We start from the raw sequence: 19,088 nt of genomic DNA, 5'->3' as shown, positions 1-19,088 counted from the left end.
TACAATCTTAAAATCTTGATCTCAGAAAAATTATGGTTTCAGTTCCTAAAAAGTCTAAAATAAAGACAGATTTAAATATGTATAATTGTCACAGGTTTTTCAGTTTTAGGAACATTTTTATATCTTTTGTTCTTCTTTAACAACAAAAAGTTAAGACGATCAAGTTCCTTCAGCTTAGGAAACATCAGGCTTTTTTGAAATAATCAAGATAAAGCTTGTTCTGTTTTCCTGTGTAAAGGAGTAGTAGAGCAGGAAGTGTCCAAAACAATATCCAGTAATAAATGTTCACACCCACACGGCAATATCTTAGAGTACAGTCATGCAAAATACACATTCCTATTCATGCATATACAGCACACACACACACACATACTACAGTGGCAACATCCTTCCTTTTTATTGCATCACATACAGTAGCAGCACAGCATTCCCTTCTGTCAGGTCAGTGCATGTAGTGCACTGCATTTTGATTATGGTTGGGAAATCCCAGTACTTTCCTTTCTTTGGAGATGTGTAAAGATGTTCCTTTAGTGGGCAGAAAAGAAAAAATAATTTGCGACAGACAGTCCATCTGTTCTGCTTTGTACTCACCTGAAGACAGTGTGGGGGTTTCAGCATATTTGCATTCTGATGCTTGGAGTGCTCTTTTTCCATTTGACACTTTTAGTCAATGAGTTTCCTTGGAGACAGAACGGATTCATGCTGTGAGAAAAATCAATTTAATGTAGCTTTAATAAATGACAGAGGGATATTGTGCTTTACTGAAGTCAGAGTATTAAAATTAAAGTTCTCAGGCAATATAAAAAGCATTTACTGACAAATAAATACAACAGTAGAGGTAGTAAATGATAACTCTTTACTGTATGATCCATAAAATGTATAGTACAGGATGTTCCTCCTCTTGTCAAGATGTTTTATTTGAAACTGTGTGTGTATGTAACAGCTGGACATCTAGTCTTGTGCCTAATGGTGTAGGATACCATGAAAAATAAAATATTAGCTTGTACCAATGGTCTACATCCATCATCGCTTAATGTCTCTGAGGAAGTACGTCAGCAGAGCGAGTTAGAGGAGGGAAAAGCTGAAGAGTGCAGCAGTAACCGCATTTCACCGTGAATCACTGATGGTGGGGAGTTGGTTTTAATTACGCTAAATTTCTTTCTGGATAGTCAAACACTGACTGTGCTGTTTTTCCTGCATCTGGGCCCCAACGGAAAACGTATCAAACCCCCTAACAGGTCACATATGGGAGGAATTTGCAGTGAAGCACCAGTAGTGAACAGCAGCATTGTAATGCAGTATATTGTTACAGTCTATGCTCATTAGTGATCAATGGATTTTATCTCTGTGTTTTATGTCTTTGTTAGAACCACATTCATTTTATATGAAAAAATTGTTACATTGAATTTGAAAGTTTAGAAGAAACAAGTGTTTTTTGTATATATATTTCTGTAAGCACAACTACAGGTGGACTGCAACTGTATATTTACTCAAGTACTGTTCTTACAATATTAACAGTTTGAGAAGTACTTTTCAGATTAATATTTTACATATAAGCATTCTAATAAAAAACAATGATTTGTTAATGATTAATCAGTGGTACCTAACCTTGTCCCCATCACTGTCAGGTTAGGGTGGGTGAGGTCTTTGTCATGTTTCAGATGTCTTGTCAGCAGTTTAACCAAAAAGACAATGTGTTTACTGTTAATTAGCACATTTCAGCATGCACATGCAATATACTAACACACAACATGCTAAATTTCCCAAAAATGGTAAACATTAACTAAGCATTATTACTGTTGAACATTGGCCTATTAACATGATCAGTATGAGCATATTAGCATGCTAATGTTGGCATTTAGTTCATCTTAAATCTTACATTAGTCATGCTATAGGGATATATAGCATGTTTATAAATCTGTCTGCTGGTCTGGTGGTTCTTTTTGGAATCAAACCAGTGATTCCCAATGCTTTTGGCTTTTAACCCCTTACAAAAATAGTATTGCCATGTTACATTTCAGATGTCAATGAATTAGTAGTTATATTCTCTCAAAATCTTTTAAATAGATTCATTTAAATACCTATTCAGGGACCAAAATTTGGTTACTGAGCTTTAACGTACAGTTAGTAAAGGATCCAAGTACCTGACCTCACTACACGTCATTAAAGTCCTCAATCGTGCACATGTTATGTTGCTACCCTCTAGTGGTCAAAGTGAGAAACACAACTTGGGACATTTATTAGGTGACTGAAAAGAGAAACACCAAATAAATTTCTCATTAAAACTTGAAGATTCCCAGGCTGCCACCTCTTGGGGCCATCTTTGTACATCTGTTAAATGAAGTAAAGATGAACAGTACTCTGCTCTCCTGTTCTGCTTTCTGTTTACTATTTATTTTTGTGCACTGCACTTGATCATTATATACATCTTGTAATGGTAAACAAAACTTAAATGGAACACATGAACATAATTTATACACAATTTAGTAATATTTGAACAGCAGACAGGCAAACATTAACATACAGTAGTCTGTGTCCAAATCTGATCACTTCCACACATACCACAACTTCACACAACACACATCCATTGACTATAATATAGAGGTTAGCTTTTCTAACATAGCTGTAAGATTGCAGAAAGAGAAACCAGTCAGCGAGGGAGCGTATGAGGGTTATTATTTCACACGTAGGTCCTCAGTGTAAATAGAGCACAGAAGCACATACTCCACACTTCCTGTGTCTGGTAAGTCGCCAAAGAAAGCAGTAGCCTCACTAATAGAGGTGAACATTTTCAGCCCTCTGAGATCCAGCGTTCGTTTAGGAGGACTCAATTCAGTTGACACATTTTCTCTACTGTCATGTGATTGATTCTGGGTCCCAAAACAGTTGAAGAAACAGTGCTTTACAGCAGTCAGACCTTTTCCCTGCGGTCAGTATTCAGTCGACATCCTCATCACAGATGAACAAAGTCGAAGTTCAACAAAGGGAAAAGACTTTTTGATGGTTAACAAGAACTATGGACCACCTGAAAAGTGTCTCATCCTTCACCTAAATCTCCTAAACAGAGAGAGGAAACAGTAATGATGGAAAGAAAAACAGTTCATGAACATGTAAAGGAAAATATTCAGCTCAAATCTTGTATTAAAATGGAATTAAACACATTTGAACTAATAACAAGCTCATACATCTTATAAAACCATCTGTACTGGGTTTTACAGTAAAGCTTTGTCAGTTACACAGTGCTGAGAGGTGAACATGTTGTAGAGCCATTTTACTTTGCTGTGAAAAAGAAATTTAAGAATTTCTTCAATTTCTTTTACACATATTTTGTTTTATGTTTGTCACTGGCCCATAGACTTCATCCCAGGATTGAACTACATTTTACACACCAGAAATGTATAGGATTTCAGTGAGATCAGGAATTTGAGACACGAAGCAGTGAGATACAGTGAAGCACATTCATCCACCCATTGCTTTGACAGTTTATAAATCATCCTATGACAAAAGTATTCATGTTCGTAAAATCAACCCATATCTTAATCACAATAATGTCACGCTGTAGTTTGGAAAAAAGATACTGCAGAATATAAAAGGCTATACACACAAAAATTGTGATGTAGTCTGAATAAAATATTCCCTTATTTTCAATATAACAGCCTAAAAATGCCTAACTTTGCCTTCATATTCTTTCCCTGATGGAAAAAAACAGAAGAAAATGAAAACAATCAAAATGAGCTAATAAATAAATCACAATGGATTTCCTTCAAAGCTGTGCTGGGTCAAGTTTTCAGTTTGTGCTTTACACATTGTGTATGAGTGAGACCTTAAGGTGCTTCATGTAGGGAACTGTACATGTACTAATCCTAAAATATACAATCCCCAGTTTCCCTCACACATGGAAACACACAAGGCTTGCTTACATCAGACACACCAGTGAGAAGGGGCTTGCCTATAATACACCATTGTGGTTCATCAGTCATGAATATTATGTGAAGTATTGAAATGTTGGCAGCCTTTGACATAAACCTTGTGTTTTTTCATTTTCAGTTATTCTCAGCAGGTTATGTTTAAGGCTAATGGAGTTGGAAGCCAACCTTTGCTTTAATTCGCTTTTTAAATGGGATTAACTCATTAACTTTTTAAATATGTACCAACAAACAGATGATTGTGGATGAAAACCAGGTTTGGCCTCAGTTCATTTTCACTCTAATCATTGAGAAACATACAGTCACTCCATGCTGATGTTATTTTTTTCTTATTTCTAGGAACATTCAACTCCATGAAACTGTGGATTGGATCTGACAGAACTGATCATGGATCCAATTTTACTATAAGATACAAATTAAAATCTACTTCCTAAGCAAAATGGCTTGATTGCTGTTAAATGCTTTTTGTGCCTTACAGACTATTTGGAGTTAGGACAGGCTGCAAGATGCTTGTTCACTTTACTCCCTGATGTTTTTTTCTTATATCTCATGTGTCCTTCATCTGTTGCTCCCTATTGATCTGTCTCCTGTGATTCAACCATTCCCTTTGTTTCTAGAAATCTCATTGACTATGCATTGTTTGGGGGGTCTTCAGGGCTAAGGATACTCAACGAGGAAGGACAATGTTGAATCACATGCATGGAGTAGTAGGAACACTGGAGCTACAGGGAGCCATTTGTTCAGTTACTCTGTTCGGGCACTGGAGCTCTGTAGTCTTTTATTGTCATTGTAGATCAACTGGATGTTCTATGTTTGTGTGGCAAAAAGAGAAACACAGGTCTCAGCACAGGTATAAAGGCAGATGTTGTAGGGTGTGGCTGTAGTATGTTGACCAGAGGTGACAATACATTTTGTTATGATTTGATGATGGAATCATCCTCCCCTCACTTACTTCCTTTCAGTAGAGGGGTTTTTGTCCTTGGCTTTCAAATTCTGACCAGGCATCATTTAGTTCCATGAAAATCATCTTGGCATATTGTTCATAGGGTTGTCCTGTTGCCTGTGAGGGAGGAGAGAAAAACATGGTTAACTCATGGGAAACACATTGGGCTTCTTCACGGGTGATGCAAAGCAGGTGTTGTGCCTCTACAAAGTGCCATACACACACATAACATCAATGAATGCACATACAGTAGTTAAAAAAAAGAAGGTGACAAAAAAAATGGTGTCAGTCGTTTGGGTTGTACTACACTCTTGTCTTGTTAGATGTAGAGCCTCGTAAGTCATTTTCCCTGTCTACACACAGGTAGAGATCCTCTCTCTATGAGGTCTAAATCCACCACCCATCATCTGTCTCACCTTATCTGGATGAACGACCAGCACTGCTTTGCGGTAGACCTTCTTGACCTGTTCTGGAGTGACCAGGTCAGCCATGCCCACAGGCTTCCAGCGTGTCTCTCCCTCCCACAGCACAGTGTGCATGGTGGACAGCAGGGCTCGGATGTTACGCTCCTTCCCCTCAATCCAGTCGAGAATCTGGGGCACAGGAGAAAGAACACTTATTAGCAGAAATGCTTTCAGTTGTTATGGCACCAAAGTGTGGTCATGGGAGACCTACACTGATTGTCTAAGGAATCCTGTAATAAATGGAAAGGCTCTAACAGCCCAGTGTTTTTGAGTCCACTACCCTACTTTTGAGAATCATTGAATTGCTTCGTTTGTACTGCGCTGGATAAACTGATGACAAAACCCCAGTGACAACAGTAAACAGCAAATCTTCCCAGATTTACTGATCCAAGAGTCATTGGACCTTATACTTATTGTCACGGATACTATGAAAGCATTTAGGAACAAACAAACTACTCATATCAGATATTATTCAGCAGCCCTGCCTTTAGTTTCTCAGGGTCCATCTCTTTGGCCATCTCCTCCTTCCTCATCTCTGCTATAGTCCTTGGCCCTTTCTTCTCTTTGGTCCCTGCAAAGCCCTGACCAGACAGCAGGTCATCAAAGTTGGCATCCGAGGCCCTGGGCTTGGAACCTTCCAGAGAGGTGTATAAACACAAAAGATGGAAAACATACTTTTTAAAGCTACTTAGTCACTTATCATGTACAATGAGATGTACTGTACTGTGAATAACTGCAATCCAATTAGTTCCCACTGGAGAATGAGTGTGCCTTCAGCATCAAAGTGTTACTGACATTATAAAAGATACAACAGATTTTTAAAGCATCTGTGAACTTGATTTTAGAATCTGTGAACTAACAAACTAGAAAACTAGGCAAAATGCTGTAACTCAATAAGATCTCTATGAATATGTACATGCACCAGTTTAATTTAGTACTGTACCAGTTGCACAGTTTGTTCAAGGAGTATGGTAATGTATGTTATGCCGACAAGAATTCTGCACATTTCCATGATAGTTCCAGAATAACCGAGCATCCACTTCTCCTGCTTACCCATGCCAGTCTGTGCTTTACTGCCTGCACTGGGTGAGCCTCCTCCCATTGCAGAGAAGCTGACGTTGTAGTTTGGTCGGCTCTGGGGCGATGTGTTTGGCATGGAGGTGTGACTGGGGCTGGGCTTTGGCTGTGGGGAGGGACCCTGTCCTTGGGGTTGCCAACCTCCGCTGCTTCCAGCACCTGGCTGCCACAATGGGAAGCTGCTTCCTGTATGGGGCTGCCACCCTCCTGTGTGCTGGGGAGATGGAGGAGGCCGTGATGGTGATCCCATGGGAGGGAATGAAGGAGCTGTTCCAGTAGGGGTGGTGGGTTTACTGGAGAAACCAGAACCTCCTGAAGAAAATGACACAGGCTTTATGGCATAGAGATGGTGCCAAAAATGACCAAGGCTTGGGAAAATTTCCAGTGACTGACCTCCAAGGCTTCCACCCAGGTGGCCTATGTCAGCGAAGGGGTCCAGAGTGTTTGGCTTGGTCTGGTGGGTGGGGGTACTGTGTACTGAGCCTGTGGGACTGGTAGTGGCTGACCGACTGCCCGTACTGAAGCCTCCTCCTGAATGCACAAACAGCAGTGCAGGAGTAAACACTCAAACTGATGCGGTTACACAGGATAAAACACAAACAGGTTGAGCTGGTTCCCCAGATCAACAGATTAGTTGAACTGCTTGTGTTCACAGTATATATGTGTGTGGGTGTGTGTGTGTGTGTGTATTTGTGAGTTTTTGTGACTGAATTAATGAATTTTACCTGTGGTTTTGGTAGCAGGTCTGTTCCAGTCCCATCTTCCCATTGTGTTTTGCTGCTGAATGTTGACGGTTGGGGTGGTGTTAGGGGCAGGGGAACTCCGACCTATCATTCACATAAAGGTTTGTCATAAACAGAGCACACAGTGAATGAGCAACATGAACCCACACAGCCAGAAACAATAACAGGTTTAAGTCTTATGAGAGGTTTTGTTTGGGGGCTGTTGGATGTCTAAACGAACCTACTTTGTCAATGAAAGTAAATTTACAGTACTGTTTATTGCCTTACTAAAAAGGCACTTAAAATGTTACACAAGTGTCGTACTATACAGGTTGTGTACAAGCTACTGTCCTTACTGAGTAAGAGGTTTGCAACCTCTTCTATTGTACAAATTTAACAAACCTGTTGGGCTCAGGCTAGGTTCACACCTAAAAGCATTACTATAAACTTAGGTTAAGTTCAGATCAACAGTACATTGTACATTCATTAAATGTTAGTGTCAATTTTAAAATTAGCATGACACCATGATTAAAATGTATACTGATAATTTTGTCTTTGTCTCATTTCATCACACACATACAGTACATATACACACAACTATGTGAAGATCTTAAATCTAAAGAAAGATCTAGAGCAGTACAATTCCACTGTCCTGACTGAAATTAAAATTTGGCCTGTTGAACAACTGCAAGCTGAAAAATCGTGTTAGCTGATGACTCAAGATGGGGGTGAAACACTGTACAGGCCTGTGCAGTCTCTACATGGTAGTGATTAGATGGGCTGGTACTATTACATCATGCAAACTCATTCAATACAAATTCAATGTCTGAATGAGTAATAAGCAGAGCAAAGTTTATCAAGGGAAAAGGTCTAATCAATCTCAAAAATACAGGCAGGTTTGGATGCCAGTCTTAACCAGATTTGATGCAAAGAGATGATCACAATGCACATGGCCGCCGCAGACGGGCAGAAAATGTAAAAACATGCCTTACCCTGATTTGGGGCAGAGTCTTGAAATGTGTTTCTTACATCCACAATGCTATGAGACAGTTTGCAGCAGAAACATGCCTTACCCAGGTTGGTGGGCTGCAGGGTGGGTGATGGAGAGCGAGCAGCATGCAGGAAGGGGTCTGGCTGCCCCATGTTACCTGGTCCAAGGAATGAACCCATCATGTCCTGAGGCTTAGGCTTTGGACTGGTCCCAAAGGGATCAAACGCTGAGCAAAACAAAATACCCTCCATTGTTATTCAAGAAAATTACTCTATTTTCTCCACTGCTATAGAATATGTAGAGTGCTAGGGTTCAACCACATATCATCTAATTAAAACATATTTGAAAGCACCAGAAAAAAAGATAGTACTTGGACCTTGAGTCGAGATAATTTTGTCAGAATACTTTTTCTAAATTCAAGAATAAACTTTAATGCTTAATTGATTATATCAGGCATATATAGTCTATATTTACTGAAACTCTACATGTGTGATCTATGCTGATTTTGTGCAATATCATTTTAAAGACAATTTTAGTTTGTGTTTTAACTCAAATGTACTTTCCAACTTGTTATCTCACCTGGTGGTGCAGGAGAAGGACATGGCGAGGTGGTGTTAGGGACAGCTTTATGTGGTGTGGACTGGGTAGATGAAGGCCCACTGCTTGGCTGAGGTGGGGCCCCAAACAAGTCCCCTAGTAGGTCAGTGGCTGCGGCTGCAGTAGATGTGGGCTGAGATGAGGGGCGTGGGGAGTTGATCTCCTCCCCATCCAGGCCAAGAAGATCCGCTTCCTCAGCAGGTGCTGCAGCAGGGGGCCCAGGTTTCTCTGTAGACATGCTGGTGCTGCTTCGCTGGCTGGAGAGAGACAGCATCTCATCGTCTGAGGGCTCACTGTCCTCTCCATGGCCCCGACTGTTCGGACCTCCATGGGGTCTGCTTGGCTCTGTAGGAGCATGAGAAAAACAGGACAGATGGACATAGAGAGAGAACAAAACCGAAACAGGAAATTAACTGGGCAAGCGGCAGACAGAAACATAGAGACAGAAACATAGAGGACAAGAACCAGAAATAATGGGCAACTACATGGGTCATCGCTGGTGCAAGCACCGGCTATTCTCCTAATACAGTGTGCTATAAAGTTCCACGCTTTACAGTCTGCCGCTAGGTCATTAGTTGGAGTGTTAACTGCCTAAAACAGCACAATAAGTCGCAGTCAGAATCTTGTGGCATGCTTTCAATCAAAGTACCGTGGCTATAAACCACTATCTAGTATTAACTCACAGCAATATTTCACTTTGGTAGATTAGTTTTCCTTTTGGTATCATGACTGGGGTTTCCCAGTTCTCCATATCCACAAATATTTTTCAAAAACATTTCTCTGAATATATAAGAAAATCCACACCTGCTTATAGCATACGTTATGTTCTAAGGGTATTAGTCTACTATTATCACTACTACTACTACCACTATTACTACTGTTAATCTTTTTCAATTCAATCAATACAGATAGGAAACAGTCAAGTAATCTTCTAGTAATAGCAGATGTGTTGGTCAGTATTTTAATAAAATACTCTCATGCTTATTTTGTGGGGAGTATGATTGAATTGACATAAGTCCTGAGTGAGCTAACTAATGTTACTATGCTGTACAGTTTCTTTAAAAGTTTGTGGTCTCCTCTGCTGCCTTACCCTCCAGATCCAAACCCTCCATTTCATCTTGTAGGAACAAAAACGAGAGTCACATTAGTGGATTTAAGGTTAATTCAGGACAATAATTAGTTTTAAGTAAGGCTAAATAGTGTTGGGTGTTACAGAATAGCAACAATAGCAACAGTCAATTCATTTTAAGACAGCTCTAGCTAATTTACCTTTCAAGCACTAGCAACAACACTTCTGTCACTCAGAGTTGTTGGTACTGATTATTAATAATACGGGTTTTGTATGAAATAAGTCTTAGGTGTTAAAATTTTGGTAAACCCCATATGATGGTTTTCAGAAAGAATCACACTACACTAAAGCTAATGGATTACTAGCTCAAAAGTCAAATTTTTGTAAAAAAAAAAAAAAAAAAAATTATTGGCATTAAGATGTCCTCACTTGTGTGGACATGTATGAATAAGGTATGAATCGTCCACATAGAGCATCCCACCTCAAACCTGACTTATGTTATGGCTTAAACTTAAACATGTCAGCGTTTGTCCCCCTTGTACCAACAGTACCAGCAATAGCAAGTGCGTCCTGATGTTCCTGGTGGCAGGAGAAGAGCACACTGGGGCTGAGGTCTTTACAAGGGAACTGCTCCCATGGTGGAGTCAGATCCTTTTGCTTGTCCACCCCCTCTACCACCATGTCCAGTATCACATGAAACAGCTGGGGATACTTCTCAGGAGAGTCACATGCATCCAGCTCTGGTCTGAGAGGAGCAGAAAAATGTGTTTTATAGTGAGAGGCAGAGAGATAACGAAGTAGAAGTGGCAGCGCTGGTTTTAAGAGGATTTTATTTCTCCTGGACTAATAAACGTTACCACAAAGAAGAAATGTTCTTACTTGTTAAACTTTAACATCGTTGTTCCAGGAGCAATGAAGCCAGTGTGAAACTGGATCTGGAAGATCTGGGTGTTGGATACCTAACAGGAGCAGAACAAATGTGGCAAACACCATGTGATACTTTAGTTTGTTATACATAATTATAATAATCAGTAGTCAAATGCTCTGTAGTTTCTCACTACACAACTTTCTTAATCGCAAGCATTCTCATGGACATGATTTTCATTCAAAGAGAAATTGCATGCTTGCCATCTTTAAGAATTTCTTTGTACAGCAGGCATCTATTTTCATATTTTTCATGTGACAATGTTTAACCTATCAGCTGAAAAGCTTGAATATACATTAGGTGTGAGATCTGGGGCATCTGGTCAACAGGGTTTTACAGTGGAGTCTCAAAAGGTGGATCCAAATGCAGCCGGTCAGGCTGGAAAGAAATACATTTATAATTATGGTAAATTGCTAAATTATCACGCAAAGAGTCTGTTATACAGGAACAGTTAGATTTTTAGGTGCTATGTCCTATTTAAATTGTGTAATTGCATGCACATACATTTTTATATTACAATTAAGAATTGTAAAGTGAATTTTGGATCAAAAGTAACACTGACCAAAACTTTCATTGTAAAAAAAATTTGGATTTTATAACTCTGCTGCCATTAGTGTCTGTTTTTCACTGTGCTGGAAGGAAACCACATATTTCCATGACCCAGGCGTGTCATTAAATTAAATACCTTCTTGTTACTTCTTTCATCTTGAAATTTTGTGGGTCGTGTTTATAATTAAGATGCACAAAAATTCAAATGAGCTCATTGTTCTGTGGTTGTTCAGTATGAGTCTGTGCCAACAGAACGCACAGGAGTCGACATAGCCGAGTACATACAGTATATTCTACCTTGGCCTGTAGACGTCCTCCGATGGTCGACCGCATGTGGTAGACAGAAACCACAACATCACCTTGCACACTTACACCCAGTTGGAACACCACCTTTCCCTCTTGGATCCTGTGCTCTCTGGGGTGGCAGGGCATACAAAGACAGTAGGAAAAAGAGAATTGGAGGAATGAAACACGAGAGGAGGGAGTGAGATACAGAGAAAAAGAGACAAGGAGGGGATAATGAGCAGATTATATTTTGACTCTTTGCATTGCTTCACTGCACTGCATTGCTTTGAGTGTTGGTATGAAGTCATTACCTCATCCTCTCATACTCCTGTGCAGTGGTGAAGATCTTTGTCTCTCCAATGAGGACGTCGCAGAAAGGCCGACAGCCGCTACGCTGCTTGTTGAAGCAGGGAACTGGGCTCATGGTGAGGGCCTTGATAACCAGGGGCTTGGAGTGCGGTACACTGGGTTTCTCTGATACCATGCTACATACATAACCTATGTACCTGAATGGAGACAAAGTGATATGTGTCATCAGTCATTCACAAACTGACAGATGTAATACAGACAGTGGGGGCTCATTATACTCCATAGCACCAAATGCTGTATTGAGCCAACAAGCACAAGCAGAAGCACAGACCAATTACAGAAAAGTGAAACACTCTGATAAGAGCAATCAAATCACTTTAAAAACTGAGCTCTGTCCATAATGATATTATTTCTGCAATTTCCATAAACTCTCTGTCAACTTGAATTAAATCTGTGACTCATGAGGAAGAATGTGCTCAAGTCTGGACTGAAAAAAGGTCATAAAATCCATCCATGAGGGCCTGTCAGCTCTGCAGGCTAAGACTCACACCGAGGACTGCTGGCCGCACCGTTTGGCTGCTGCATGTTTCTGACTTCACTGACCACCTATTACAGCAAATGGTATGAAATTATGCTATGTAGAAGAATTTTTGCCTAAATGGGGAAAAACAGACCAGAAATTAAGACTGGGTTAATAAGTGAAACTTACTGATAATGTAAATTGTATTCTCATTAACTCAGTGTTTCTTTCTTGGAAGATGGAAGACATTCTGGTCATGTGCCTCAGTAGCTACAGTTTCCTTTCACTTCCCCTCTTTTCTCTCTCATTCTCTTCATCACACTCACACACACAATGAAGGATGCAAACCTGTGATGCGAAGGCCAAAGGCCAGACCCTGGTCTCTTGGCACTGAGCAGCTGCATGGCGGGAACTGGGTTGTTGAAGAGGTGGCAGAAGCAGAACATGGCACAGACCAAAACACCTGAAGGTGCGCGGCCATCCTGATCGCACACAACAAGGGAGACAGTTTAGGTTTTGCTTCACTAGCATATTTTTGTTTTTTATGTCTGGCATGCATGTCTCCATTCCATTTATGCTTCCATTTACACGATGACTCCAACTTTCTGAGTACTTCTGTAGATGAAAGACTTACTATTAAGTAACCAAATCACTGTCATAGCTCCAATAAGCTCATACAATATAAAAGTTTAATTACATTTCAGATGATGAACTCGTGTGCCCAAATGAGCAAACAAGTAAGTAGTAGTAGAGATTTTTGTTTGTTGAATATCTCATTTTCTCTGAGTTCATTTCATGTTACAGGTTCTTATGATGTGAAGCAGAGAAAATATTTTTAGAAAAGATTTTTTGAAGGAAGGAATTGGTGGAGATTCAGCCAAGCCACAGCCAAACCGCTCTGTCTTGGCAATAACATGCTCTACCACATGCTATAGTACAGTATTGCTGTTACTGAATTAGAACAGACAGAAAGGCCATTCACTGAACACTCCAGTAGTTATGGTTTGAGCTGTGCTTGCAATATTCCTGACTGCCGCTTTATATTTCAGACAGGAACACTTCTTTGTCTACTTTAATTGATTTTTTTGTCTTGGACTTGTCAGGGATGATCAATTCTCTCAAAGACCAGTCACTAATCAACAAGAGAGGTGGAGAAATGAACAGAAGTAGTGGGAGCATTTTGACAAGCTCTATGCAGTGGTTTATTGTATGTGGAAGCAAGATGGACAAATATTCCAGCATCCTGGGGCAAATATGAATGTAAACAGTTGACTGTTGTCTTACCGAGCAGGTGATGACACACACGTTCTTGGGATTCTGTTTGAGCCAGTTGTGCATGTTCTTACACACAGCAAACAAATTGTGCAGGCTTGGAGCCTGGCGAGACGGCCAATTACACTCTGAAACCTGGAAAGGAGTTGGTGCAGGAAATAAGAGAGGGAGGACGAATGAAGAAACAGGGATAGAGGGCAGAGAAGAGGCAAGGAGCACATCAGATGGAAACAGAGAAAGGCAGAGAAGCGGTGGGGGAGATCAGGAGAAGAAATTTGAGGAAGCCAAACATGAGTTGGAAAAGCAAGAAAGAGTCATAAAATCAGGAGGGGAGGAGAAAGGAGCGGAGGTTAGCAACACAACAAACCAACTGCCATGATGAGTCATACAGCAATCTCCCCGGGCAAACAAGGGGCATCTCTGCCATGTGTTAACGCCACTGCTTGACTCCTCAGTTTCTTTCTATAGTTCTGCTGGAGGGTGGGAGTCTTTTTTGTCAATAGAGACCCCACATGTGCTTTCACTTCCAAATCCAACTGTGCAAAATTGCTGAATTTGGAAGTGAAAGCTCTAAATAAGTACCTATATTTCACTCTAGTGTTGTAATAATCTGGGGAGTGAAAACGGTGCAGCAAACACTAACAACTAAGTACAAACATAAGTCAGTAGTGGCTTCATCAGTAGCACTTACCCTGCTGGAGAATTTGGCGCCACGGTAGTTGCGCTGTGATAGGTTGAAAACAGTGTAGTGGTCGGCATGGTGACTGTCGAGGAAGGAGCGGATGTCTTCTACATGATTCTGGTAGCCAATCTGGACTGACTCAGATGGGTAGGTCATCACTGAAAAGATGTTTGTATGATTTTTTTATTTCTTCTGACAGTGTTAGAGTGCATTTACACACACATGCACACAGTGTCCATTAACTACAAACAAATGTGTTTACCTATGATCCGTGATGTGATGTAAGCAATGTCCAGTTCCCCTTTAGTGTACCTGAAACAAAAAAATACAGGATGTGTTTCATCAGATTAAGTATTACAAGCAATTTATATCACATGCAGAAAGAATATAAACTAATCTGCTGTCACACAAACAACTTTCAGAAATTTCAGTATTTGTGAAATGTAGCAGAATCCTCCAATATTTGTACTGTAAAGGCATAATATTATATTATCTAATATTAAATATCTTTGTCAGGGTCACCACAGTAAGATGAACTGTCTGGGATCAAAGGAAACCCTTATGTGAATTCTTCAATTGAGCAGCATTGCCTAGCATTACCAAATTTAACTATTCCAAATGGAAATTGTTTTAAAATTCTAGGCCTGGCTGCAGCACACGCATACTGTACATGGGATCCACTACTGCAGCACCCTGGAAGAGAAGGAAAACTGTGCTAATGAAAAGGCTACAAAGCAGGTGCAGGGTGGGGTTTTTCAGGTTGGGGTGGGATTTGTGGTAGAGGACTATAAATTCGCCAAAATTGTTGTATTTCTTTTAACCGATGAGTTGATTTAAAAGGGTTTTTACCCACCAGCAGCAGAAGGCTCCGCTACACACCGCACTGCAGTTCTCAAGCTAACCACGTTAGCAGGCTAATGTGTATCAGATTGAATTGACTTCTTGCCTGCTGTGAAAATCCTCCAAGCAGGACTGATCTGGGCCAGTCATCTCTGTGTGGTCATGGAGGAGTGCCATATGGCCCTGATGCAATGGGCATGGTTATGTAATGTAGTGCTACTCAACTAGTCTTCTATGGAGGGAGAGCAGATTTTGGGATTTACTTTGCATCTAAATACAAGTAACTCTGAATGTAATTTTCCAGGTAAATGCATTTTTTGATATTGTCCTTCCTCTTGCATTTATTTGCTGCATTGGTCTAGTCTTGAAAAATCAGACAACTGCTAATCCACAGTCTGAGTTAAATCCACCAGAGAGAAAGGTGGGAGGAGACTGCTATTGTGTCTGTAAAGCCTCCATAATGAAGTTAGTGGACTGGAGTTCAGGTTTCTGTTTTCAACCACTTCTGTATGACTGATGAGCAGGCTGTAGGTTTCACAAGGTGGCATTAAAGGCGAATATCTGGATGGTATACTTGCAATAGTAAATAGATAACCTTACTTACTTAATAACCTTAAATATATAGCACATGCGAATGTCTTTAGTTGAATTATTTTTATAAAACTTTTTAAGAACTGAATGAGACTGCAGTCATGTTTATAATTTCATCATAGCTTTTGTTTTTGTCAAAAAGTGTATTACAGAGGTGTGGCTCCTACAGGATATTGAATATGTTCTGTGCGAATTTGTGGCCATTTATTTGGGAAACAATAAAATTAACTTATTAAAAACTAAGAACGTTAAAACACAAGGCCTAAACTTGACCAAACACCACCACATGGGCCATTGACGTAGAACAAAGCAATGGAAAGCTAATGGACTTGGTCTTTATACATGTATCTTATAGCCAGATTTCTTGTAGGTCACATTATGTTGTATAATTAGACTTCCGTTTTGTGATCACTGTCATTGAATCTGTTGTCCAGTCGTGTTTCCATGATTGCTTTCATTAAAAACCTAAAAGGCCAACTGCTGCCTTCAACCACTGCTGGAAGCGTGTTGCTCGCTGCATGGCTGTACACCTACACACTTTGTAAGAGCAGAAGAATGACAACACACACACACATGCAGACACTGATAAGCACCACTGCCACCACCACAATGGCTGATGTTTATGTTTTCTCACTGGAAAGTAAACATTAGGAGCACAAAACCCATTTTAGGTCAGATTATATCAGTGGAGGTGCTCTAACCAAATCTCTAGTGACCGCACATACAGTGTAAGTGGGTTAGATCCCAATGGATATTACACCAGAGCTGTCTGCATTCCCCCAGAATGCTCAGTTTTAGTCTTTTCTGTTTCTGAACAACATTTTAGGACATAACTGCTTCTTAATGGATTGTTTAAGAAAAGAATGGTAACCAATATAAGAGGTAACAGAAGGGCACTGGCTATATAATGTTTGCAACCCACTGACCTCAGGGTCTGACTGAACTTCTTTCACACTTATCAAAAATGGTGCCAAAACTAAACACTACACCAGATTCTTTTTTGTTGATTCCGATGCCTTTTATCAAATTTCTCTTGATTTGTTTAATCCAAACTGACCTAATCCAACAAGAGATGCCTTGATGTTATGATTTATATATTTTGGCCAATTGGTTAAGAGAGAAAAGCAAGGGTTAAATGAAGAAGGAATGGCACAGGAAGATGCCAGCAGAGTTTATTGCTTCCTGTTTACAGGAAGATGCCAGCAGAGTTTATTGCTAATAAAATGAGGTCAAATGAGAAACAAAAATGCAGCTGAGTACTGTTTCCAGATTGGTTTCCCTGTAAATGTTCTCTTCAGCCAGGTAAACAAACAAGAAAGCTGCTTTAAATAATTCAGTGGCAACCCTTTGCCTTTAATTCAGATGAGAGAGAAACAGAGAGGAACAATCAGGCCGAGCTGAAGTGTTGAAATAGGCTTAACAACTGTGCTCATAGGGGTTTTGCCTTAAATCAAGCATGCTCAGAGAAATTTCCAATAACTATAGTCAGTGAAACAACTTCATCAAGAAATCACACATATTCAATCTCAATCTCTCCCCCCCCCCATAACAAATCTTTAGGTAATCTAAAATGTAGAAATGTCTGCTGGTCAGGAGGTGACTGAGGAGTCAGGCACCATGAAACAATATCTGACAATAAAAATAACTAAACAAAGTAAATAAATGAAAGAATATAAAGCAATAATGTTGGAGGAGCTCTAGCTGAAAAATAGTTTGAATAAATATCTATCAGAACAATCAGGAGCAATTACTGTACCTTGAAACAGGATTAATGATCTAATGCAAACAGCGCTTGACAAGATAATTTATCTTAGATAAAAAATAAAATGTTATCCTCCTACAATAAGATAGTATGACTTTGTCAAATTGGCCTAATGGCAGGGGGGAAGAGAGCAGCCGACCTCTCAGGAATACATGATGAGGTCCTTCAGCTCTTTATTATATCTCTCCAATTACTCCCTGACTGTGTCTACAAGTTTCACCCTGATGGAGCAACACAGGCAAACCACAAATGACAGTCACTGAGAAGGTCTGAGAAATTACGATTCCACTATCTATAATGTATATTATTACTGTACCATCATACTCGGAACTGCCTTGTTGATGTACAGCAAGCAGTATAGCTCACAAGGTGTTTATTTATTTATGACTACGATGGACTGCAAATTATAACCTCATCCTTGGGAAATCACTCAATGGGTCAACTTTTTTGTACATTTCTAAGTGAGCGAATAAACACCCATTCTTGTTATAGAATCATCAAGAAAACCCGACTAAGCAGTTTCCTTTAGGCCCATTGCCATGGTTGCCTGCCTCCTACTGCCCCATTATCCCAACCAGTCACTCACACATGCATATACAGTCCACCACCATCACACACCACCACACACATGGCCCAGATGAAATGAATCCTTCAGTATCAGCAGTGCACTGACCATTTGGCACAATGAACTGCCATGAATAATTTAGCCAGGAGAGGAACGACAGGCTGCAGAGAGGAGAGAGGAGAGGAGGAAAGGTGGAGCCAACATCAGAGGTGAGAGAAAACATGAGGGACAGGGGAGTGGGAGTTTGCCAAGATGTGAGCAGGAAAGGAGGGCATAATCAACAATTAAATGTGCTGAGTCAGTAGGGAGAGGAGCAATGTGTGTGTGCATGCCCATAGTTCTGACAATAGAGGCCCCTTTGTGATGCCTGTGCTGATGCCTGTGCACAAACACAGCAAGAAGATCGAGCCGTGCCAGACTCTGCCGCTTCCCTCTTTCCTCCCTCCATCCACACTGCTGTGTTTCACTCCTAAAGCTCTTAAAAACTTACTTTAGATTGTAATCAGCAGCTGAAACAATATTCAATTAACCAGTGTAATCACTGTTAATTATATAAACATGCAAAATCCACCTATTTATATTTAGGATAAATTTCTGAATAGCATTCATCATATATCAAATACCCATGGTCAATACTATGACAAAAGCCTTATATAATAAAACTGGATTAAAACAGATTTGATTTGATTTGATTTATTCTTTCAAGCATGTAAAGACAGTTGATATGTCAACACACATAATTTTACACATATCCAACAAATGCTAATCCAATATCAATTTGCTTATACCTAATACATGCTTGAATGGAGTAGGAAGAAGTCAGACTTATCCAGTCCTACCCCATGACATCATCTTACATCATTGGTTTGCAAGCAGTAAATAATTCTCTTCTACACCACACAAGTAATATACTAAAAAAATTATAACAGAGCGTTAACATTCTTACATAATTACATTCTTAAATAATTATCTTCTACACCACACAAGTAATATACTAAA

The 19,088-nt window shown here is 40.0% G+C and overlaps 1 protein-coding gene across 8 annotated transcripts in view; it reads right to left on the bottom strand.

The window, feature by feature from the left end:
- Positions 1–1,586: 1,586 nt before the first annotated feature.
- The window catches only part of dnajc6 (DnaJ (Hsp40) homolog, subfamily C, member 6), a 28,859-nt gene continuing 11,357 nt past the window's right edge, over positions 1,587–19,088 (bottom strand). For 2 of the 8 annotated variants that reach the window (XM_020602749.1, XM_020602750.1), the window contains 17 exons: positions 14,594–14,643; positions 14,341–14,489; positions 13,662–13,784; positions 12,726–12,859; positions 11,860–12,054; positions 11,561–11,678; positions 10,669–10,748; positions 10,341–10,534; positions 9,811–9,837; positions 8,703–9,065; positions 8,206–8,349; positions 7,136–7,237; positions 6,804–6,941; positions 6,387–6,722; positions 5,819–5,967; positions 5,286–5,462; positions 1,587–4,986 (listed from right to left, as the gene is read on the bottom strand). In XM_020602749.1, the coding sequence (XP_020458405.1) occupies positions 4,885–4,986; positions 5,286–5,462; positions 5,819–5,967; positions 6,387–6,722; positions 6,804–6,941; positions 7,136–7,237; positions 8,206–8,349; positions 8,703–9,065; positions 9,811–9,837; positions 10,341–10,534; positions 10,669–10,748; positions 11,561–11,678; positions 11,860–12,054; positions 12,726–12,859; positions 13,662–13,784; positions 14,341–14,489; positions 14,594–14,643 (2,581 nt within the window). In that variant the 3' untranslated portion in view covers positions 1,587–4,884. The remainder of the gene's footprint in view (positions 4,987–5,285; positions 5,463–5,818; positions 5,968–6,386; positions 6,723–6,803; positions 6,942–7,135; positions 7,238–8,205; positions 8,350–8,702; positions 9,066–9,810; positions 9,838–10,340; positions 10,535–10,668; positions 10,749–11,560; positions 11,679–11,859; positions 12,055–12,725; positions 12,860–13,661; positions 13,785–14,340; positions 14,490–14,593; positions 14,644–19,088) is intronic. The other 6 variants (XM_020602751.1, XM_020602744.1, XM_020602745.1 and 3 more) reach the window with 5 other exon arrangements.

This window comes from Monopterus albus, unplaced genomic scaffold (assembly GCF_001952655.1).
Source record: "Monopterus albus unplaced genomic scaffold, M_albus_1.0 scaffold58.1, whole genome shotgun sequence".
In the NCBI taxonomy this organism is placed as follows: domain Eukaryota; kingdom Metazoa; phylum Chordata; class Actinopteri; order Synbranchiformes; family Synbranchidae; genus Monopterus; species Monopterus albus.
This window is presented reverse-complemented; position numbering and strand designations above follow the sequence as displayed.